Here is a 21485-nt window from a genome sequence, read left to right on the forward strand (position 1 = left end):
AGGACGCCACATGCGAGCTCGCCAAGCTCCCAGAGTCGAGCCAAGCGGGCGGAGCAGACGGCAGAGCCAGAGAGAGAACCAAAAGCGAGAGTCGAGGGGCTCTGGGGGTGCCGGAAGACGCCGGAGCTGAGAGCTGAGGGTGCGGTGGGGGCGCGCGGGCAGAGGACCGGCAGACAGAGCGCTCCGCGGCCTCCCTCGGGCGCAGACGTCCTCCAGGCCGTCTGCCTGGCGCGGGGGCACCGCCCGCCGGCCTGGGGCCGGAGCCTCGGGGGACTGGAGCCTCGGGGGACTGGGGCCCGGGGCCTTCCTGCAGGCGCTGAAGGAGTTAACCGCTCCGCACGCGGTGGAGGCAGGAAGAGGAGCCCGCGCCGGGCTTACTCACTCGCTCACACCCCCGGCGCTTTGATCTCGGCTTCCCTTCCCGGGAGAGCCTGTCGGGGCAGGTCTCCGGGCAGGTCTCCCGCGGGGCCGGCCGGGGGAGCGGCTGCTGCTCCCGGCTCCCGGCTCCCCACTCCCCGGGCAGCCGCAGGGACCCCTCAGAACAGGCAGGGGCGCCCAGGGAGACTGGTGGAGACACTCCAGCGGGGCTTTTTCGGTCAGGAGGGCAGCTTCCCCCTTCCCTTCCTCCTTCCCTGCGGAGCTGGGCCGGGCCCTCCACCAGCGCCCAGGCCCAGGCTCGGCAGGCTGTACCTGTGCGAACTGCTGAAGAGGCGGAGAGCTCACAGCTTTCATCCTCCTCTAGCCTGCTTATGCGCTGGAAGTCTCCCCTAGGAGACCCCCTAGGCCATCTAGGTGACCCCAGGAAAAAAAAAAAAAAGTGGTCCAGGGACTTCCCTTGTGGTGCAGTGGTTAAGACTCTGCTCTTTTAATGCAATGGGCGTGGATTCCATCCCTGGTCAGGGGACTAAGATCCCACATGCTGTGAAGGTGGCCAACCAAATTTAAAAAAAAAAAAAAAAAAGTTGTCCAATCTTCAGAGACCTCCAAACCAGAGCATGGGAGCTACCCCAGGGGAATAGGAGAAGGACTCCTGCTAATCTCCTAGTCCATAAACTGGCCAAGAGGTGGGCACAGAACTGAGACTCCTGGATCCTCAGTGCTACCAAGGCCTTCTGTTTCTCACCCCTAGGGTGAGACCTTGAACCCAGCCCAGTCGGGAAGAGCAGGAGGGAAGGGCATAAACTTCCTCCTCTGGAGATGTTCTGCCTTCTCCACCTCTCTCTCTTTGAAGGGTTGGGGTAGGAACAGTGGAAAGTAATTACCCTGACGTTCAAACACCCCAGCCGAATACAGCCCATAATTACAAAGTTGTAAAAGTGATCAAAGAGAGAGGGTTGGCCAACAGGGGAAACAAACAGGACTTTCAGGCAGTGGGTGCCTGTGTCCAGAGTTCTAGGAATCAAAAAGCAAGATTTAGGGCCAGATGGCTGCGCTCCTGCACCTGAGCAAGAGGGAGGGAGGAAGAGAAGCATTTCTTCAAGACCAGAGCCTGGAAGAGAGGAGATGGGCAGGCCCTCAAGATAGAAAGATAAGCTTTAGAAAGACATCCCAGAGGCCTCTCTGGGAGCTGCAGAGGCAGCCGGCCTTCTAAGAGCAGCAAGCAGGCTGCCCACAGCCTAGAGCAGGGAGGCCAGTGCGTCCCAGGACTCGGGCACGTCTATGCTCTGCACTGCCCCGTGCTTTAGATCTCCCTCTCCAGACACATCACTGTGGATCTCCCCCTCATCACTGACTGACTGAGCACCCCCTGTGCCCAGGACACCAAGCTGGGGAAGGCCAAGCCCTCCAGAACAACTCATAATCTAGTTGCAGAGACAAGGCATATATGTAAAATTATAATGCTGATAACAACATTCTAGAATACAAATAAATGAAACAGACCAGTCATTTCCAAACCTTTTTTCGCTGCAGAAAGCCCTTTCCTCCATCTCCCCCCTGCCCCCCTCCCCACCACACACACGCACACACTGACAAATCTTCAACACAAAAGAGATAGAGGTGAGTTGAGGTTGAGGGTGGGACTGGGGGTAAGAAGGACCCTTGGCTTCCCCGCCCCAACCCTGCCCCTGACAAGGCCCTTCCATGAAGCCTGGTGTGTAAAGCATGGCCAGAGACCCTGGCAGCATGCCTGAAGGTAAGGGCTTCTGCTCTCAGTGGCCTAGCTGGGCTGAGTCAGCCAGGACAGATTCAGTAGAAGAGGTGGGCTTCATCTCACCTTGAAAGTGAGGGTAGGAGGAAGGAGAAGGGATAACACCTTTATTGAGAACCACTCTGCCCGGACTGAATCTGCTATTATTAGCTGTGAAACTTTGGGCAAGTCATTTAACTGCTCTGTGCCACAGTTTTCCTTTCTATAAACTAGGGGTAATAATTGAACCTACTTCATAGGGTTGTTTTGAGGGCTATATAATTTAATCCATGTTAAGCCTTATAATAAGTGCCTGGCACAGAGTAAATGTTCCGTAAGTGTTAGTTATTATCGTATTAGCTATTGTCATGTGCTTTGCGTGCGTGATTTCATTTGCTCCTCACAACAACTCTATAAGACAGTCATCAGCCCCACTTCTGAATTGAGGAAACTGAGGCTCAGAGAGACTGAACAACTTGTCCAGGGTCACACAGCTGATAAGCAGTGCAAGCAGAATTCCCACCCAGGACTTCAGCCTTCTGAGTGCCTGGTTACCAGGGGGTGGTCTCTATGGTAAGAGAAGCAGGGCTTATATCCATCTTTTTGCCTCCAGAGCCAGCTCCTCCCACCAGGCAAAAGGCCACTTTCCAGTCCAGGCACAGGGTGGGAAGGGCCTGGGGAATCACAGGGATGGCTGTGGAGCCACTAATAGAGAAACAGGGACGGGGACTTCCCTGGTGGTCCAGTAGTCAAGACCCCACCCTTCCAGGGCAGGGGGCTCCGAATCCATCCCTGGCTGGGGAACTAAGATCTCACATGCCATGAGGCATGGCCAAAAAAATATTAAATAATAATAAAAAAGAAACCAATCAGGGTGACTGGGCAGGAGGAGGAAGGTGGTGGTGCTGACAAGAAGGAAAGAGTCCAGAAGAACTACAGTGAGGGTTTCAGAGATGGAGAGAGAACGGGGAGAGAGAAAGACCAACCTTGTTGCCTGTGAAAGTACAAGATAAAGATGCCAATAACCAGGGCCACGATGGCCGCTGCAATCATTTGTTGAGTGATCGCTGTGTGCTAGGTACAGACCAAGAGCTTCCATCCGCGCTGTCTCTTCCACCCCTCCTAACTACTACATGACGTCAGCCCCTTCATTGTTCCCCTTTTACAGATGGGGAAGCGGAGGCTCCAAGAGCTGAAATGTTCAAGTCACACTGAGGGCAGCGGAGACGCTGGGCTCCAGACGCAGGGCTGCCTGGCTCCGGAGCCCCACTTCTGGGGATACACCAACGCAGAGCTGACGGAGGTCAGTGGTTTTCAAGTTTCCTCACCAAAGAGCCACCTTTCCCCTATTCCTCCCATGACCCTAGTTTTAAATATGTTTAACCAAGCTAACTGCATTTCTTAGGCACAGTTCATTTTCCTATGAGAAAACTTGTATTAACACATGGAACTGATAGAATTCCAACCAAAAGCAAAAAACAAAAAAACACTGAAGAGTTTAGTTAAGCCAGTGGGGTGTCTAAAATTTTGGGAAGTCAAGGTGCTTCTCCTGAGCTGTTGGTTTGGCATTTGATATAGCTCAGGCACTACTTGGCACTTGGCAGACACTATTTCCAACCTCACCTTGGTCACCGGGGTAGGAAATCAAAGTCCCATTTTATGGGAGTGGAAACAAAGGCCCAACACCAGGTTCATTAAGTACCTCAGAGAGCACTAACCGATGTTCCTCGTGACCCAGCATCTCTGCACGTGGCTCACGTCTCCTACAGAAACCTGGTCCTCTAGGGGCGACAGGAAGCCTTCTGTCCTACATGGGCACATCCTGACGGGTTGCTGAGTGTCCACGTGTGTGTGAAGTCACTCTCTGCTTCAGAGGGACAGCAGGGCTTCTCAGAACCTGTCCTCCCCATCCGTCTGTCTCCCCACCTCTCTCTGCTCACACTACCTTCCTAACAGCAGGCAGTCATTTACCAAATACACAGTGAGTGACATTTGCCCATACTTTGTCAAGCGATGGAAATGAAATAGCCAGAAGCAGGGCAGCTTTGGCCTAACAAAACGCTGCTGCCAGCAAGGCCCCGCACCATCCTGCAGACACACCACAGTCTCCAGCAGCTCCGGTGGGCCCTGGCCCCCATCTCCCCCTCCCTGGGAGCCCCTTCGGCATCACCATAACCAGAGAATATCCTCACCGGTCCATGGGTACCACTCTGCCCACTGATTCCCCTGGGGAATCAGAGAAGAACGGAGGCTCTTCCCTTGAGACTCCTAGCCCAGGAAATAGCCCTCAGGAGGACCACAAACCCCCCGGGTGGGCCTGGGCCTAAGCACAAGGAGCAGGCCCACAGGGTGGGGCTGTCACCCCCCTCTCACCCCTACCCTGCGAGCAGGAACCCCGCCCTGACATCTGCCTGACTTGTCTTCTACGTCAAATAGAGAATGACAGTGTCTAGTTTTCCTGATCGTTGTGGAACATAAATGAGAATTAACATGCAAGAAGTGCCTGTGCTGGGTCCCACCCTCATATCAGCACAAAGAAAGCAGTAACTGATGTGAAAGCAGGGGTCGTGAATGCAGATGGGTGCGGGTCCGTGAGGTGGCAGGCCGGTGGGCAGCGTGCCAGCCAGAGAGCCCGTGCCAGTGGACAGGTGGCAGCGGCTGCCAGCTCCAGCCAGGGGCGCCCTGTGGAAGCACGGGCCGCCACTCTGCAATCTCAGAGGAACAGTATTTTAAGGGGCACTGGCTCTGTTTCTGCTCCTTCTGCACGGTGCTCAGTGAGTCCACCTGAAAGATGGAAAAGCCCTCCGGCTGACCCCTTCTTTGCGCTGATGCTGGGCACGGGGCGGGGTGTCGGAACGTCCACATGATGGGGAGCAGGAAGGAGGGGGTCCCAGCCCTAGGGGCCACCAGGAGGTTCTGCTGGCCCATAGTTGGTGGGGAAAGGACGGGGGCCTGCATTTCCATGTCTCTCAGACTCGTCATGGGCTATAAAAACCTCAGCTGAGCACATCACTCTCGAGAAACGAGTAGACGATGAGCACAGGACCTCTCACACCCCAGAGCTGGGGGACGTTCCGAGGGTGTGGGGGCCAAGGGTGACGCTACCTTGCTGGCCAGCGACAGGCAGGGGCGGGGGGCCCGTCGGGGACTCTCCAGCTTGACGATGCTGATGAACCCAGGCTCCAGATTGTCGTCGTCGCTGGCGTTGCACAGGTATAGGGGGTGGGACTGCGGGGAGAAGGACAGAGACAGGTTAGGAGGCTCTGGGAGCAGAAGGCGCAGCTGGGCACACTGGGCGCTTCCTCACTGTTCCCACGGGGGCCTGGCAGGCCTCCTGGTGCCGCAATAGAGGGGGCTTCCTATCAGACGGTCTCATAGCAAGCTAGGAGCCCCCAGTTGTCGTTTCAGGGGCACCAGGACCAATGATGCATGGAGGTGGGGGCAGACAGGAGTGAGGGCTGTCCAAAACGCGCACCGAAGTAAAGAGCCTGTGGCAAAGCTGCTCCAGCCACCCTCAAGCCCTGCTTTTCCAAACCGGTCAGCTGCAGAGGGCTCTCCTGGCCCTAGCCTCTCCTACCTCCTAATTCTGCTCCAAGACCCCAGGTGCAGAGCCACTCTCACTGCACTCAGAATCTCGCCTTCCCCGCTTGCTCTCCAAGGGCAGTGCTGGGCGCCGCTGGTGCCTCCTGTCCCCTTGGCAGCTGTTGCCATGGAGATGCCCATCGCTCCTATGGCCTGAGTCTTCTCACTGGGTGCTATCTTGCTCCCCTCAGCATCCCCCTGTGCCTACCCTGGGAGCAAGCAGGCTGCTGATAGGGAGAAGAACTGTTTGGGGATAAGGTTTGGCTAAGAGTTAAGCCTCGAGTAGCACAATTCCTAGGAGCTCATCCTGTGCCCTGGAAGGATGGATAGGAGGATGCAGCCTGCTCTGCCCACCTGCTCTGAGGGTATGGCAGGTCCAGCCAAGACCTGGGGCCTCCAGCCTGGCTGGTGCAGAGCAGTGACTCAGGGGAAGCAGGCCAACAGGCCTAACAGAGACTACAGGTCCCCGTGCCAAGGGGATGAGACTGCCCTTCTGCACACTCTCTTCTTCTTCAGGGTGACTTTTTTTTTTGGCCACACCTCACAGCATGCAGGGCTTTTCTGAAGGCTCAGCCGCTTGCAATGCAGGAGACACAGGAGACTCAGGTTCAATCCCTGGGTCAGGAAGATTCCCTGGAGGAGGGCAGGGCAACCCACTCCAGTATTCTTGCCTGGAGAATCCCATGGACTGAGGAGCCTGGTGGGCTATAGTCCATGGGGTCACAAAGAGTCAGACACGACTGAGCAACTTCACTTTCATGTTTCACTTTCATGCGCTGGAGAAGGAAATGGCAACCCACTCCAGTGTTCTTGCCTGGAGAACCCCAGGGACAGGGGAGCCTGGTGGGCTGGCGTATATGGGGTCACACAGAGTCAGACACGACTGAAGCGACTGAGCAAGTACACATGGCATGCACGTTGGATCTTAGTTCCTCAACCAGTGATTGAACTTGCTACCTCTGCATTGGAAGCATGGAGTCTTAACCAAACTTCCCTAGACTGCCAGGGAAGTCCCTCCTTCAGGGTGATTCTAATACCCACTCAAACCTAATTTTCCCAGAGTACTGTGAGAGCAAAACATAAGTCTATGGGCCAGGGATTCCCATATGGCAGAAACCCAACGTATCCTGGCAAGAATGGGACTTCCTACTAGGGAGTTGCCCATGATTCCCTGGTTCCTGCTGTTGAAGTCTAAAGGACTTCCAGGAAGAACCAGAGAGAATTTGGTCAGAGGAACCAGAACAATTTTGAATTTATGAAGATGTTTATGAACATGATAATGCCAATGCTGGATTTAAAAGCACAATCACTTTTTGAAAGCACTTTTGGGCTGTTTTCTCATACTGTGTCACTGCAGCCCCTTGAACATAGTAGGTTCTCAATAAGTATGCACTAGCTCACTTTGAATTGTATCCCTGTGAATAAAAATCTCTGAGCAGGGGGTGTTGAGAGAGGAGTGAGTTCCATTCTTGCTGCCAGAAATTAAGGACTATCAGGCCAGTGGTGATCAAGATTTAGTGTGAGAGAAAGTTTCTATATCCCCCAGCCCCCGGAAATGGTGTGTGGCATAAAGTTGGGGGCTGTAGTGAAGTTTGTAGCCCCATCTCAACAAGCTCTACAAGTCTGTCCATCTGCTCATTCATTTCTTCATTTTACCAACACCGAAGGCCTTCCTGGGGCCAGGCACTGTTCAATGAGTGGAGGAGTCAACAAAGAATACAGTAAGCTCTTTGCCTCAAAGAAGCTCAGCATACAAGAGTGCAAACGCATTGTATTGTGCTGTCCTGATGCAGGTTCCTTCAGGGGCCCACTGGAGGGCCTGGGGAGGGGGACCTCCAATCCCACGGGAGGTCAGAGCGACTTGTGCTCCTTTGGGGACTTAAATGATGTGTGTTCACCCAGGGGACCCACAACAAACGGGAGGTCAGCTTCCTGGCAGAGGAAGCAGCCTGTGCTGAGGGTTGGGAGGGACCGCAAACCGAAGAAACCCACGGACTCAGGAGCCTGACAGGCTACAGTCCACGGGGCCGCAAAGAGCTGGACAAGACTGAAACAACTGAGCAAGCATGCACGTAGGATCTTACCTACGATGTAGGCCGTACGTATAGTCCGACTTTCTCCAGATAACTCCAAGATGCTTCTCCCTGACCAGAGGGTCAAGGGGGACGGAGAAAGTCACTTTGGAGAGGAGCAGTCTTTAGAGAAGGATTTGCGAAGATGTAACCACCACACTGCCCCCAGGTCTTCTTGCAGGGGTGGGAACCAACATGTACTTGCCTATAGTGCTCAACAGAGGGTGCTGAGATGGAGGGGGAAAATATGGTGCAGCGTCACCAGACTTCCCTGGTCCTGAACTAACAACCACAGAAGAAGGACATGGAGGAAATTAACCATTAGTAACTGCCTTTGGCATGCCAGAGCCTGCAGATATTATCTCACTACCAGGTAGGTGTGCTCGTCCCTACTGAGAGGAAGAAGCTTGAGGCTCAGAGAAATCAAGGTCACACAAGGTTAGAACCTGGCTCTGTCTGACTCCACCCTCTGGAGTCATGTAACTCTAATTGTCAATCTAGATTGTCAACGCCATAGTCAATCTAATGATGAGGATGATGATGAGAGTTCACATGGATTGAGTAAATATGGTGGACCAGTGTCCTAACCACTTTTGTGTATTCTTTTTATCCTCTTAACAACCCTATAATCATCTCCATTTTAAAAATGAAACTGAGGCACAGAACAGTTAAGGAACATGCCCAGGATTACACAGCTGAGAGCAGATCATTAGAGGGATAGAAAGAAGTAAGATGAAGTTAAAAAAAAAAGAACAATCCGTTTGACTTTGAAAACATGGTACCTTCCCCTAACTCATAAGCAAGAAAACCTGGCTTTCTAATTATACATTCCTAAAGCATACGACCCAAACACAAGTCCCTGAAACGCTGGTGGTGACTTCCAGGAATATTCCAGGCTCTCTTTTAGTGAAGAGTGCTCCATGGTCCCCCCCGGGTGACCCCAGCCAAACCCTCAACTTTGGTTTCCACACTGAGATGGTTAATTACATTAGTGCAGCCCAGACCTCTCTTGAGTTCCAGACCCTCAGGAGGGGCCTGGACATTTCTGCCTGAAGAACCTTAAATGAGACACCTCAAACTCAGCATCAAACTAATCATTTTATGCCTCAAAACTGCCCCTCCAGTGTTCCATTTTTGAGGGACTGGAACCACCATCCACCTATTACTCAGACGACTTCCTAGTCTCCTCTGAGCGCCTTCACCTCCTACCACCACCTCCAACAACTGATCACCAAATTCTTTTCTTAATATTTACTTATTGGGCTGTGTCAGGACTTAGTTGCAGGACTTAGTCTCTTCACTGGGGCACATGGGCTCCAGAGTGCGCGGGCTTAGCTGCTCCGAGGCATGGGGATCTTAGTTCCCAGACCAGGGATTGAACCTGTGCCCTGTGTTGCAAGGCAGATTCTTAACCTCTGGACCACCAAGGAAGTCCCCAATCATCAAATTCTAGCAATTCTATCTCCTAAACATTTCTATTCTTTGTCCTCTTTCTGACATTCCCATACTAACTCTAACACAAGCCACCATCCGATTTACTGAAATAACCAGTTAACTGGGGTCAACCCACCTGGCTTAGTTCCCTATACTGAAGCCAAAGTGGTCTAATGTGGGCATCTCTCTTCCCTTCTGGGCTTCCCTGACACCTCAGTTGGTAAAGAACCCACCTACAAGGCAGAACACCCTGGTTTGATTCCTGGGTCAGGAAGATCCCCTGGAGAAGGGAAAGGCTACCCACTCCAATATTCTTGGGCTTCCCTTGTGGCTCAGCTGGTAAAGAATCTGCCCACAATGCAGGAGACCTGGGTTCGATCCCTGGGTTGGGAAGATCCCCTGGAGAAGGGAAAGGCTACCCACTCCAGTATTCTTGCCTAGAGAATTCCATGGACTGTATAGTCCATGGGGTCACAAAAAGTCAGACAGGACTGAGCGACTTTCACTTTCACTCACTCTTCCTCTCTAGGAGCTGAAAAGGCTCCTCATAGCTCTTAGAATAAAGGCTGCACTTTTAAACATGGCTTAAAAGGCTCTGCCCACTCCAGGTCAAGCCTTCATGCCTCCTCATGGCTTACCACCCCTCCAACACCTCTCCCCGCTGGCAGCCCATGCTCCAGAAAGAACCTGTTTCATGTCTTCAAAACCTTTGGTGTTGCTGCTCTGTCAGGGTAGGTTGGAGACCCTCCTCAGGGCCTTTGTGTGTGTGCTAAGTTGCCTCAGTGGTGTCCAGCTCTTTGTGACCCTACGGACTGTAGCCCGCCAGGCTCCTCTGTCCATAGGCCCTTAGAGCACTGTAATTCCCCAGGCCTAGACTTACCCTGGCCTGCCAATGCAGGAGACGCTGGTTCTATCCCCGGGTGGGGATGATCCCTTGCAGGAGAGCATGGCAACCCACTCCAGTATTCTCGCCTGGAGAATCCCATGGACAGAGGAGCCGTGCGGGCTATAGTCCATGGGGTCACAAAGAGTCAGACACGACTGAAGTGACTTAGCACACACACAGACTTACCCCAAGGTATTTTAGTTATCAACTTACTTCCCTCCCTCCCTCCTGCAGCCTGTGATAGACCTCCACTGCCCCTCTAGTGCCTGCTACATAGGTTTTATTTATTTCTTTTCAAAAAGTATTTATTTGGCTGCGCTGGATCTTAGTTTTGGCATTCGGGATCTTTTCATTATGGCACGTGGGATCTAGTTCCCTGACCAGGGATCAAACCCAGGTCCCCTGTATTGGGAGCTCAGAGTCTTAGCCAGTGGACCAGCAGGACAGTCCCTGCTACATAGGTTTTAAAATTAAATACTGAATGCCTACAACCACATAACTGATAGTTACCTATGAAGACAGCACGAATTACCAAAATCCTGATAACCATGGCTTTGGGAGAGGAATTAGAGAAGAGATGGAGAAGAGACTTTGGTGTTTTGCTGAGTACTTCAATCATAGGACAATGTACAAAAGATATTAATTTGAGTTTTATTTTGTGTTGTTGTGGAAGAATAAAAAAGAACAAGAGCTATTTATATATTGCTCCTGTTTTTTCCCTCCTCTCATTCCAAGAAGAGAGGCTTGCATTCTCTTTCCTTGCCTTGGGGGGCATTTACCAAAAGCAAAAGTTGCTAAAGGTCTCTCCTCCTGACTTTGGTGAAAGACTGAAGTCACTGAGGACACGGGAGTGTCCTGAGGGCAGAAAGGAGTCTGTCTGCAGAGCTGGGTGGGCGTAGCGGGTAGTCAGAGTCCCCAGAATCTGAAGGATGGGGAAGGGGCCTGGACAGTGCCACGTGGTGGGAATCTACAGCCTGTGCTCCAGAAGGAGGGACCCCGGAGGCTGGATCCTGGCAAAGATGCTGTGCCCACCTGGACTCCAAGGGAACACTTGTGCTCAGACAGTGGTCACGTTGGTGGCGACCAGTGTGGACAAGTAAAAAGTATTAGTTTTCTCAGTTTTGGCTGCTCTGTGAGGAGGATGCTCAGTCGCTTCAGTCGTGTCTGACTCTTTGGGACCGCATGGACCCAGTCCCCTAGGCTCCTCTGTCCATGGGATTTTCCAGGCAAGGATACTGGAGAGGGTTGACATGCCCATCTCCAGGGAAACTTCCTGACCCAGGGATCGAACCTGGGTCTCCTGCAAAGTGGGATAGGACCTTTAAGTCAGGAATTCCATTTAAAAAAAATAAAGTACCATGGTATTTCTTGCATAGTCATATCTGTGGCATGAAAATCATGCTGACTGTGCTTCTGTGTGGAGTCTTTTACAATGAGAGTTTCTCAAGTACGTATTCTCAGTTTAAAAACAAAAGCCAAGAAAAGGTCATTCAATTCCTAGCAAGGCAGGGTTGGTCTCCCTGGGGTGTAACACAGAGACTGTTTTTACCCCCTCCTCCAGGGAATTTTCAGCTGGGAAGAGGGCTCCTAAGAAGAAAGCAGATCTAAATGCATCCACTTCCTTGGGAAGCAATGTCTCCTAATAATGCAGATGTAAACATGATTTCCACATCGGCCACCCGTCCTGTCAGTGATATCAGGAGAGAACCAAGAGAAATGGGCTTGCAGGACCTGGAGATGGTGTGGCTGGGGAGGGCTCCTAGAAACCAAGCCAGCTTAAGAACTACTTGCATCTTGCTGAAAGGCCAGGAGACCCAATGCCCAATTCCAGACACTGCTATGAGGAGAGAAGCAAATTACAAGGACTTCTTCCATAGGATCCAGGCCACTCCAACTGAGAACTCAACTCTGCACACACATTTTGAACACCAATGTAAAGGTGCAGGTCTTTGCTGGTGTGTGCTGCATTTCATGCTCTGGTCTGTATGTTTCTGCCCTCCTCCTTCAACTTATTTGTTCTGATTTTTCCATTCCCTTCCCAGCCTTTAGGTTCATTTTCTGACTCCATCATTTAGCTGTGTGACCTGGGACAGGTTGTCACTTAGCTTTCTTGAACTTCCTATTCTTCATGTTCAGAATGGAATAAAAAATGCCTCCTGATTATCATGAAGTCTGGAGAAAATGGCCCTAAGTGCCTAGCATGGAGCCTCCCGACACTAAGTGCTCATTACTATTTTGAAAAATATTTATTTGTATGTATTGATTTATTTGGCCGCACCACGTATTAGTTGCAGCCTGTGGGATCTATAGTTGAAGTATATGAACTCTTAGTTGTGGCATGCGGGGTTTAGCTCCCCTGTATTGCAAGGACTAAGTCTTAGCCCCTGGATTATCAGGCTTGTCCCAATAAGTGCTCATTAAATGGTCATTATTTTTATTGACACCATTGCATCCACAATAGTAAAATGCCTTCTTATTCTCGGAAGGGACAAAGCCCATCCTGACAGCTTCTCCCTCGGCGGTCGTCACAGCACCTTTGAATGCCAGCGCTCCCCTCAGCCCTGTCTGGGACAGCTCATTATCCACGGTCACTTCCCTCCTGGGCTCAGCCCTCCAACCCCACTGAACAAGCTCTTCCAGTTCTCAGCCCGCCTCCTTCCCGTGTGATCTCATTACCTCCTCACAAAGGGCATTCCAGGGCTCAACTGAGCCCCGAACTTAACGCGGGTCTTATTTAATCCATGGCATCTCCTCCTCTCGGGGTGTGTGCTCTTGCAAGCAATTCTCTGCTGTCTCCTATTTCCCAGCCGCCCTCGTCCCCGCCCAGCTCAGCCGCAATAATCTCTTATTCTCTGAGTCCACTCACAGACCTTCACCCAGGCCTTGGACGGGTAACTTTACTGCCTGCTACAATTTTGCCTTTGTAATCGGGAACATTGGCCAGGCATCAAAGGCACCTTCTCCCCATTTCCTCTTTTCAGATTTTATAATGATCCTCTCCCGTGCAACCTCCATTACCTGAACTTGGAACTACCTGACTTTTATCTCCGGCGACAGGACCCAGGAGCATCGTAAAGTCACGCCCCTGGAGCTGGGCGTTGGGAAAAGCAGACTGGCCTGGAGTTGCTGCTGCTGCTGTAATCTCTGGGGGCCAGTGTGGGCATCTTGCCCGTTATTTAAAGAGGCCGATGCGCACCTCTACAGTGTAGATCCTAATGGCAATTGTTTAGGATTTGGAAACTTCTAGACTGCATTTCCATCCATCCTTAGACTGCATCTCTGCCTCTTTGGGGTGGCTGAGTTTCCTAATCAGTTAAGTTGGGAGGCTGGAGGATTGTCAAGAGGAGTTTCTTTTTATCTATTTGTTAAAATGCTTTTACAAGGAAAATGTATGCCGGCTTGATGGTGTGATTTCTTTTTTAAAGATACGAAAGAAAATAATGTTGGTGGGAGGAGAGAAACAGAAGCATACCCTTGATGGAAAGGGACTAGCAGAGACAGGATGGATGATAGAGGCCTCCAGTATCTCTTGCTTGATCCAGAGAACACTTCCTGGGGACAGGGGTGCTGGTGAGTAAGAGGGCTGATAAGAGAAGAGATGAAAGGACCCGCCAGCTTCCAGCAGAAGGCAGGGGGCAGTCTGAGGTGAGGAGCTGAGCTCGCCGAGGGTCCAGTCTGGGACTTTGCATCTGGAAGCTCTTAGAGGGCTTCCCACTAAGTGGGTGGCTCAGATGGTAAAGAATTCACCTGCAATGCAGGAGACCCGGGCTTGATCCCTGGGTCAGGAAGATCCACTGGGGAAGAGGATGGCTACCCACTCCAGTAGTCTTGCCTGGAGAATTCCATGAACAGAGGAGTCTAGCGGGCACCGAATCAATGGACCTGAGTTTGAGCAAACTCTGGGAGATAGTGAAGGACAGGGAGGCCTGGTGTGCTGCAGTCCGTGCAAGAGTCGGACACGACTTAGCACGCAAGAACAACAGGCCCTTCGTATTTGGCGAAAGAATGAATAAAACTCAATTTGAATCCAGTTGCCATACAGTTTATAAAAGAGATGTGAATTGCTAACAGTTGAGCCTGGTTCAGACCTGTAAGGTACCTTTAAAACTTGCTTTACACAGACAAGGAATGTGAGCTTCATGCTACAGACGGCCATGGTTACATAAGGGGGTTACAGGAGGCCAAGTCTCCTAAATTCAACCCCAGTTCCCTGAATATTATACCAGTCCGCCTCCAGGTCTATGTGTTGGGAAGTATTCTGGGTGGTATACCAAACATCAGCTGAGTACTAGAAGGCCTGGACGGAAGGCTTCAGGATCTACATTTCTAGAATTTTCCAACTTGAATCATTCTTAACAACGAGACAGGAGTTGTCTGCTCCTTTTCCCTCTGGGCCCAGGCTCTCTCTGCCCAGCAGTCTCAGCTTCCTTCTTCCCCTCTAGGGCTTATCTCATCTCTCCTAGCCACAACAAGGCAGTCAGACCCAGACGCTGCTCAGAGATGCTTTCCCAATGAATCGTCCATGTTTGTCTAGGATGAGAAAGGTGTGTCCTGAAATTAGAGGTCACACAAGCTCAGACCTAGATAATGGACATTCAGGCAGACTGCCACCTCTCTCACTGTCTCCTCCCACATTAGTCTTCATTCTTCAAGTAAAAAAGTTACCTCTCCTTGTCTCAGATCGTGTCCAACTCCATGATGTGACTGGACTCCTTTACCCTACGATGGTCCTATGGTGGGCCTTTCCCGACCCCATCCTCTGCCTGGCATCCTTGCGGTTCACCAGGGTCATGCATGCTCATGCTCAGTCACTCAGTCATGTCCCACTTTGGCAACCCCATGGACTGTAGTCCACCAGGCTCCTCTGTCCATGGAATTTTCCAGGCAAGAATACAGGAGTGGATAGCTATTCCCTTCTCCACGTGATCTCCCCAACCCAGGGATCAAACCTGCATCTCTTGCATGAGCAGGCAGATTCTTTACCACTGCATCACCTGAAAAGCCAAGGTCATCACCACCTATCTGTAATTTCTTTTAATAAAATACATATAAGGAGGAAGTATAATATTAAGTATTACTCTATCTTTCTGGAATTTTAAAATGACACATGCACACATTTTTAAAAGTTACACATATTAAATAGATACAAACTGTAATTTCTTTTTTAAAAAATCTATTTACTTATTTTGACTGCACCAAGTCTTAGTTGTGGCATGTGGGACCTAGTTTCCTGATCAGGGATCGAACCCAGGTCCCCTAAATTGGGAGTACACAGTCTTAGCCACTGGACCACCAGGGAAATCCCCAAGCTGTAATTTCTAAAATATATCTTACAAATTAAGCAGGAAGGAAGAAGAAAGGGTGGAGAAAGAAGAGAACTGACTATCTGGGTTGATTTTGAAATAAACTGATATCAGAGAAGAAACCTTATTTGGTGGAAATCAGAAAAGGAGAAAAATCACAACCACCAAAAGATAGAGGTTTTAGTTTTGTTTTTTTTTTTAAACTTTTGGCTGCACCCCATGACATGCGGGACTTAGTTCCCTGATCAGGGATCAAACCCATGCCCCCTGCACTGGACGGTGGAGTCTTAACCCCTGGACCACCAGGGAAGCCCCTCAAGAGGTAGATTTTTTTGTCCATTACATTCCCATAGAGAACCAGGGTTTGTCCTGACTCGGTCCAGAAGGACCTCTAGTTATAGGGGCACCAAGAAGCTATGCATGATGTTAGGAGCAAAGGAGAGGGAGGAGCCCATCAAATATCATTTTAGTTACATCAATGTGTTTTGGAAGGAAGGCTGGGAAATAGAATACTAAGGCTCTGAGGCCAACAAATGTCAAGACCTTAGAAGACACCTCAGTCATGTGGTTTGGAGTCTCTCCCCACAGCAGGTAAGGAATTCACCTGGCCTCAAATGCTAACAATCCTACCAAGAGATCTGACATGTCAGCTGCATTTTGCTGCTCAGCTAGTGACCACTGTCGTGGGAGATTTTGACACCCACATTGACCTCCATCCTATAGGAGGCACCGAGGCCCCTCATTTAGCCAGGTCTTGTTCAAAGAGGTCCTCTGCAGGAAGGCTGAGGTCTGGACACGGGTGGCAGCATCACAAGGGTTTAATACCTGTTCCGCATATTTCCAGGATAAGGGTCTAAAGAGGCTTTGGACAGGGCCCTTCCCAGGCCCGGCCTTCACTCTTCCCACACGTGAAAGTTCACTGAACTCTCCACTTAACCCAATGTGCTGCAAACAGCCTTGACACAGTCTGCTTTATTATTTTGCTTTTCTGTTCTAGCCAAATGCATGCCAGAGATGGTAGGAATTTAGAAACCTGCTGGAAGCAGGCAGTGTTTGTTTTTAAGTAATTATTTAGATTCAGATGTTAATGCTGCAAAGGCCAAAGACTAAAACCAAACAGTCCCTGTGGGGGGAAAAAAAAAGAAAAAGACCAAAGAAATGAAATTTGAGGAAGTCAGATTATTCATTTAAATATGTCATCGGTATATGAGGACTATCAGCAGGGCTACTCAAGCATTGCTAAGTTCAGTGATTTCAGTGTGTGTGTGAAACGGCCACATAAACCTGGCTGTTTCACACACACTTCACGTGTTTTTCTGCTCAGATGTTGTAGGAATTTCCAGCTGCCTGCAAACTCTGCTTCATGCTGCTGTCTTCCACGACTGGTTTGGAGGCCCTCTGAGGGCAGATATTGTATTCAGTACTATATTGTTCCAATACTTTGGCTACCTGATATGAAGAGCTGACTCACTGGAAAAGGTCCTGATGCTGGGAAAGATTGAGGGCAGGAGGAGAAGGGGGCCACAGAGGATGAGATGGTTGGATGGCATCATCGACTCAACAGATACGCATTTGAGCAAACCCCGGGAGATAGTGAAGGGCAAGGAGGCCTAGCGTGCTGCAGTCCATGGGGTGGCAAGGAGTCGGACACGACTGACTCAACAACAAATTGTATTCACATGGGCCAGGTCAACCAAATCTGTGCCCAGGTTGTTTCCTTGTTGTTGTTTGTTTTCTTGGTTTTTTTTAAAATCTTTATTGAATCTGTCACAATACTGCTTCTCTTTTGGTTTTTTGGCCAAGAGGTAGGTGGGATCTTAGCTCTCAGACCAGGGACTGAACAACCCCTTGCGTGGGAAGGCAGTGGGCCCCCAGGGAGGTCCCTCTGCCCAGGTTTTAACGGTCACACTGTGAGTGGGGATGAGGTGAAGCTAGGGAGTATGCTTGCCTGATCCCAATCCCCAGATCCTGGGCAGTCACAGACTGCTCCATTTACACTGCAAAGTGGAAAAAAATATGGATCATGGGCCAGTGCTTCAATAAAGAAACAACAGAGGAAATACAGGGGCAGCTGCCTTGAGAAATTACATCAGGAGGATGAGGAGGACACAGTGGTTCAGGCCACAGCCAACACAGATGCCCAGAGTCTCTCCTCGAAAGCCACTGGGGTTTGAGATTGGGCCAAAGAGGCTTCTGTTCAGAAGAGGCAGCAGCCAGGGGAGGCTTGTGTTGGAGACAGCCCAAGGGCTCCAGCCTGACTGCTGACAGTCCTTTGACCACAGCTCTGAACCCCCGTCCACAGGGTGGCCCTAGGGAAGAGGCCTGCTCTGGGGGGACTGTTTAATGATTTGCCAGCAAAGAACAAGGCAAACAGACTGCTGGCAGCTGCCTGGATGCAATGGGAGAGTCGATTTTTATTCCCACCCACAGTGCAGCCTTCTAGGCAGGGGATAAAAGAAAAAGTGAGAGAGGGTATCATGAGAGCCTAGGAGAGACTACCATTCTGGGCTCGGCATTTACTGGGTCTCTATGGATGGAGCCTGGGCATCTTGGCATTGGTGCCAGTTAGTATTTCCATCCTCTGAATACTTGAGTAATTCCTAATAGCATCTCTTGAGCTCCTAGGAACTACAAAGTAAGATATCTAAGTGGCTTCTTGTAGCAGAGTTCTAGACATGAAAGACCTGAAAAACACTGTCTTTGCTATAAGAAATCTTTTACAGGAAGTGTATAATATGGGAAAGTAGTTTGGTTCGCTAATAAATTCCTTTTACTTTCTCTTCCCATGAACCTTTCCCCTATCTCCTTGGCTCTACAGAAAAAACAAGTGGCACCTCCCAGTCTCCTGTGAGCCAGAGGCTCCGAGATCTAAGTCCTACAGCTCCCCACCCTTTTTATCCTTGACCTCTCAGCCCAGGCCAAACTGGGCCCCTCTCTAATCCTTTCTCCAGCCTTCAGTCCCCCCAGTTACTTTCTCCCGTAGAGTCTCCTGGGCTTTCCTGGTGGCTCAGATAGTAAAGAATCTGCCTGCAACGCAGGGGGCCTGCGTTGGGAAGATCCCCTGGAGAAGGGCCTTGCTACCCACTCCAGTATCCTTGCCTGGAGAGTTCCATGGACAGAGGAGCCTGGCGGGCCATCCAGGGGGTCACTACGAGTTGGACGTGACTGAGCGACTAACACATATGTGGAGTGTCCTGAAGTGATATATTCAACATTCTTAAATGACACTTAATAACCCTTACAATTAGTTGTATCAGTGTTTCACTGTGACCCACCCTCTCTCCCATTTCCTCCAGGAGAACACCTGACTCTTAAGAGATGTTCCACAAAACTACTTCACTTCCTGTAAAGTCGACCCTGAGCTCCTTCAAGTAAGAAGGACTTGTACATGCTAGATGTTAAGAAAAATGCATGTTGAATTATCTGTTCTAATTACCATATTTGAGATAAGTTTGGTGGTTGCCGTGTCATTTGATCAGGATATGATTATTTTCGTATTTCTGCTTTCTCTTTAGAAACCTTCTCTATATTCCCTGTAAGTTTACATTTTAAAGCCACTTTTATTATATTTTGGCCTCTAAGCAGGGGAGAGTTCTCTTCTTTCCCTTTTATATAATGCTTAAATCTCTATAACCCTGAACAAAATCACTTATTTTAGGAAGAACTTTCTGCTTAATAACCCATACCCAGGTTACTCTTATTTATGGTCTTTCTTCAGTATCAATGTGCAGAAATGAGCAGAGTCCTTAATGCATTGCCTCACCCCAAAAAAGGGACTAGTTCCTGCTCTCAAAAGATTAAATCTGACAGTAGATCTATAGCCATGTATACACCCACTTATGTACAAGAATCCCAAGGCCATCTGTGAAACAATACACAGGGAACGGACTCACAGAGCACAGCGCATGTGTGCTGGGAGACCGTGAAATGAAAAGGGAGACTCACTTTCTTACTATGTCTCTTTTAGGGGATCCCCCGTCACTTTGGGTTCTTTGGTCTGTCCCCTAGATCTGATCGGAAGCTCTTTCAGGGCAGGAGCCATTTAGAGACTGTTAAAAACAATTTTATTATTTATCACCCCTACAGAAATGACGCAAAGTTTTGCCTCCCATTGGGTTTAGCCCACAGTGTTGGCTGAGTATCTCTGGTTCTCTGGTGGCTTTAGTCTCTACTACTACGATTTTACAAGAACTTGGACCAGTGATCTGCACGGAAAATTCATAGTTGATTTACTTTCAACGGTACTCCATGTTTTTTCTGAGTGGTTTCTTTTATCTTACCTTTAGTGGAATGAGGGATGAATTATATTTCTTTTCTCTATTTTTTTAAAGATTTTTTTTTAATGTGGACCATTTTTAAAGTCTTTATTGAATTTGTTACAATACTGCTTCTGTTCTATGTTTTTAGTTTTTTGGCCACAAGGCGTGTGGGATCTGAGCTCCCAACCAGGGACTGAACCTGTACCGTCTGCTTTGGAAGGCGAAGTCGTAACCACTGGACCACCAGGGAAGTCCCTCTCTTTTCTTTATACCTTAAAAAGTTGATGTATCTGAAGCCCAAAACGTAAAGACTTTAGTTGAGGGGCCATTTGCTATCGCCCCCCTTGCCTTTGTTTCAGGTTCCCGGGAGCCTGATCAGCTGTCCAGTCTCTACTGGCCCTGAGGACATGGCATGAGGCTGCCTCACACCAAATGTGACTGTGTTCAAATATTCCAACATCCCCTGACTTGCTCTTTGTGAACTATAAGTTCTTTGTTACCTCATAATTGCCCAAACCTCTTTATTTTTCCTGCTAAGTGCAAATGGTAAGAGATACCAAAAGATAATCAAAGTGCTGATAAACAGAAGAAGAATCCTCTCAGTTATCAAGTTAGCTCTGCTGAACACAAGCTCCTGTTTGCATTTGTCAGGAGATTTGGGGAGGTACCATCATCAGACTGAGTGGGTGAGGGAAGTACTTAGTCAGGGAGGTGAGCCAAATTCCTGGGTTGAGAGTTCACAGTGCAGTAAGGATCAATAGGCACTTCTGATTTGTACACTGATTATCAAGGTATAAAGCAACACTACCCTTTGTCCTTTTTATTTTCACTCTGCTAATCGAACCCTTCAACCTAAATTAAGACTATTATTCAGCTTTGATGTTGTATTTTATATTAGCAAAGTGCTTTATAATCCTTCATTAGCTATTTTATTCTCCTTTATTACTACCACCCATTTTAACAAATTAGGTTGAAGACACAACGCAATGCATGTTGGGCTTGCAACCAGGAATCCTGAATTTCAGGCGTGAATTTCGTGTATAATGAAAGGATTGACCACAGGAAGAATCACAGAGTAAAAGAACAGAAGCACCAAAATTGTAAGAACTTTCTTGGGAGCTAAACCTCCAGTGATTTAGGGCAAGACCTGAATTTTTTTATTTTATTTTGGTAGCACAAAAACTGAGAGCTTTCACTAGCTTCAATCAAAAATGTGACTACCAAACATGTCTTTAACAGACAATTCCCTTGATTGAATGTGGAGTGGCGGGGGTGGACAAATCTGAACCCAGGGGTGCCAGCTGTTTCCTAAGGAAAGGGATTGAGGCTAGAGGAAGACATATATCTCTAAATTCCTTCTCATTTGTTGGATACCCATTCTTGACACCCTCTTCACTTGCTGGTCATGACATAATGCTACTTCTCCGAGTGCCCCTCATGTGTTGCCTCTTTTTGTTCTCTTCTTCTGCTCATTTTAATATAAGGATATATCCTCCGATTTCTATTACAGAGAGTTCTTATCATTCCAATATCTTCAATGATAATTCCCAAATTTGCTTCCAAAGTCAAATTCTCGTGCACTTCCTGTTTGACATTATTTCTTAATCATCTTACTGGTACCCTCTAATCCACCTTAAACCAGTAAGCCCTCTTAACTAACCCATCTTTGTTAATGACACCATCATTTTCCTAGAGATACAGCCTGAGCACCTCAAAGTCACCATATCTAATCACTCAAACTCATAGTTGGAAACCTACCTTCTCTATGTCTCCGGGGTCTGAACAATTACAATAGACTTCTCACTAGTCTCCAATGTCTCG

The 21485-nt window shown here is 49.3% G+C and overlaps 1 protein-coding gene and 1 long non-coding RNA gene across 3 annotated transcripts in view; one reads left to right on the forward strand and one right to left on the reverse strand.

Moving 5' to 3' along the window:
* The window catches only part of RNF43 (ring finger protein 43), a 65447-nt gene that overhangs the window by 11470 nt on the left and 32492 nt on the right, over positions 1 to 21485 (reverse strand). The window contains exon 3 of one of the 2 annotated variants that reach the window (XM_043902792.1): positions 5234 to 5356. In XM_043902792.1, the coding sequence (XP_043758727.1) occupies positions 5234 to 5356 (123 nt within the window). Of the gene's footprint in view, positions 1 to 382; positions 603 to 5233; positions 5357 to 21485 lie in introns of those variants that run through there. The other variant, XM_043902795.1, reaches the window with a different exon arrangement.
* On the forward strand, positions 11 to 20042 carry LOC122694273. Its single transcript, XR_006341157.1, has 3 exons — positions 11 to 139; positions 3297 to 3431; positions 19813 to 20042. It is a non-coding gene; the product is annotated as an uncharacterized LOC122694273 (long non-coding RNA).

This window comes from Cervus elaphus, chromosome 5 (assembly GCF_910594005.1).
Source record: "Cervus elaphus chromosome 5, mCerEla1.1, whole genome shotgun sequence".
Taxonomy (NCBI): Eukaryota; Metazoa; Chordata; class Mammalia; order Artiodactyla; family Cervidae; genus Cervus; species Cervus elaphus.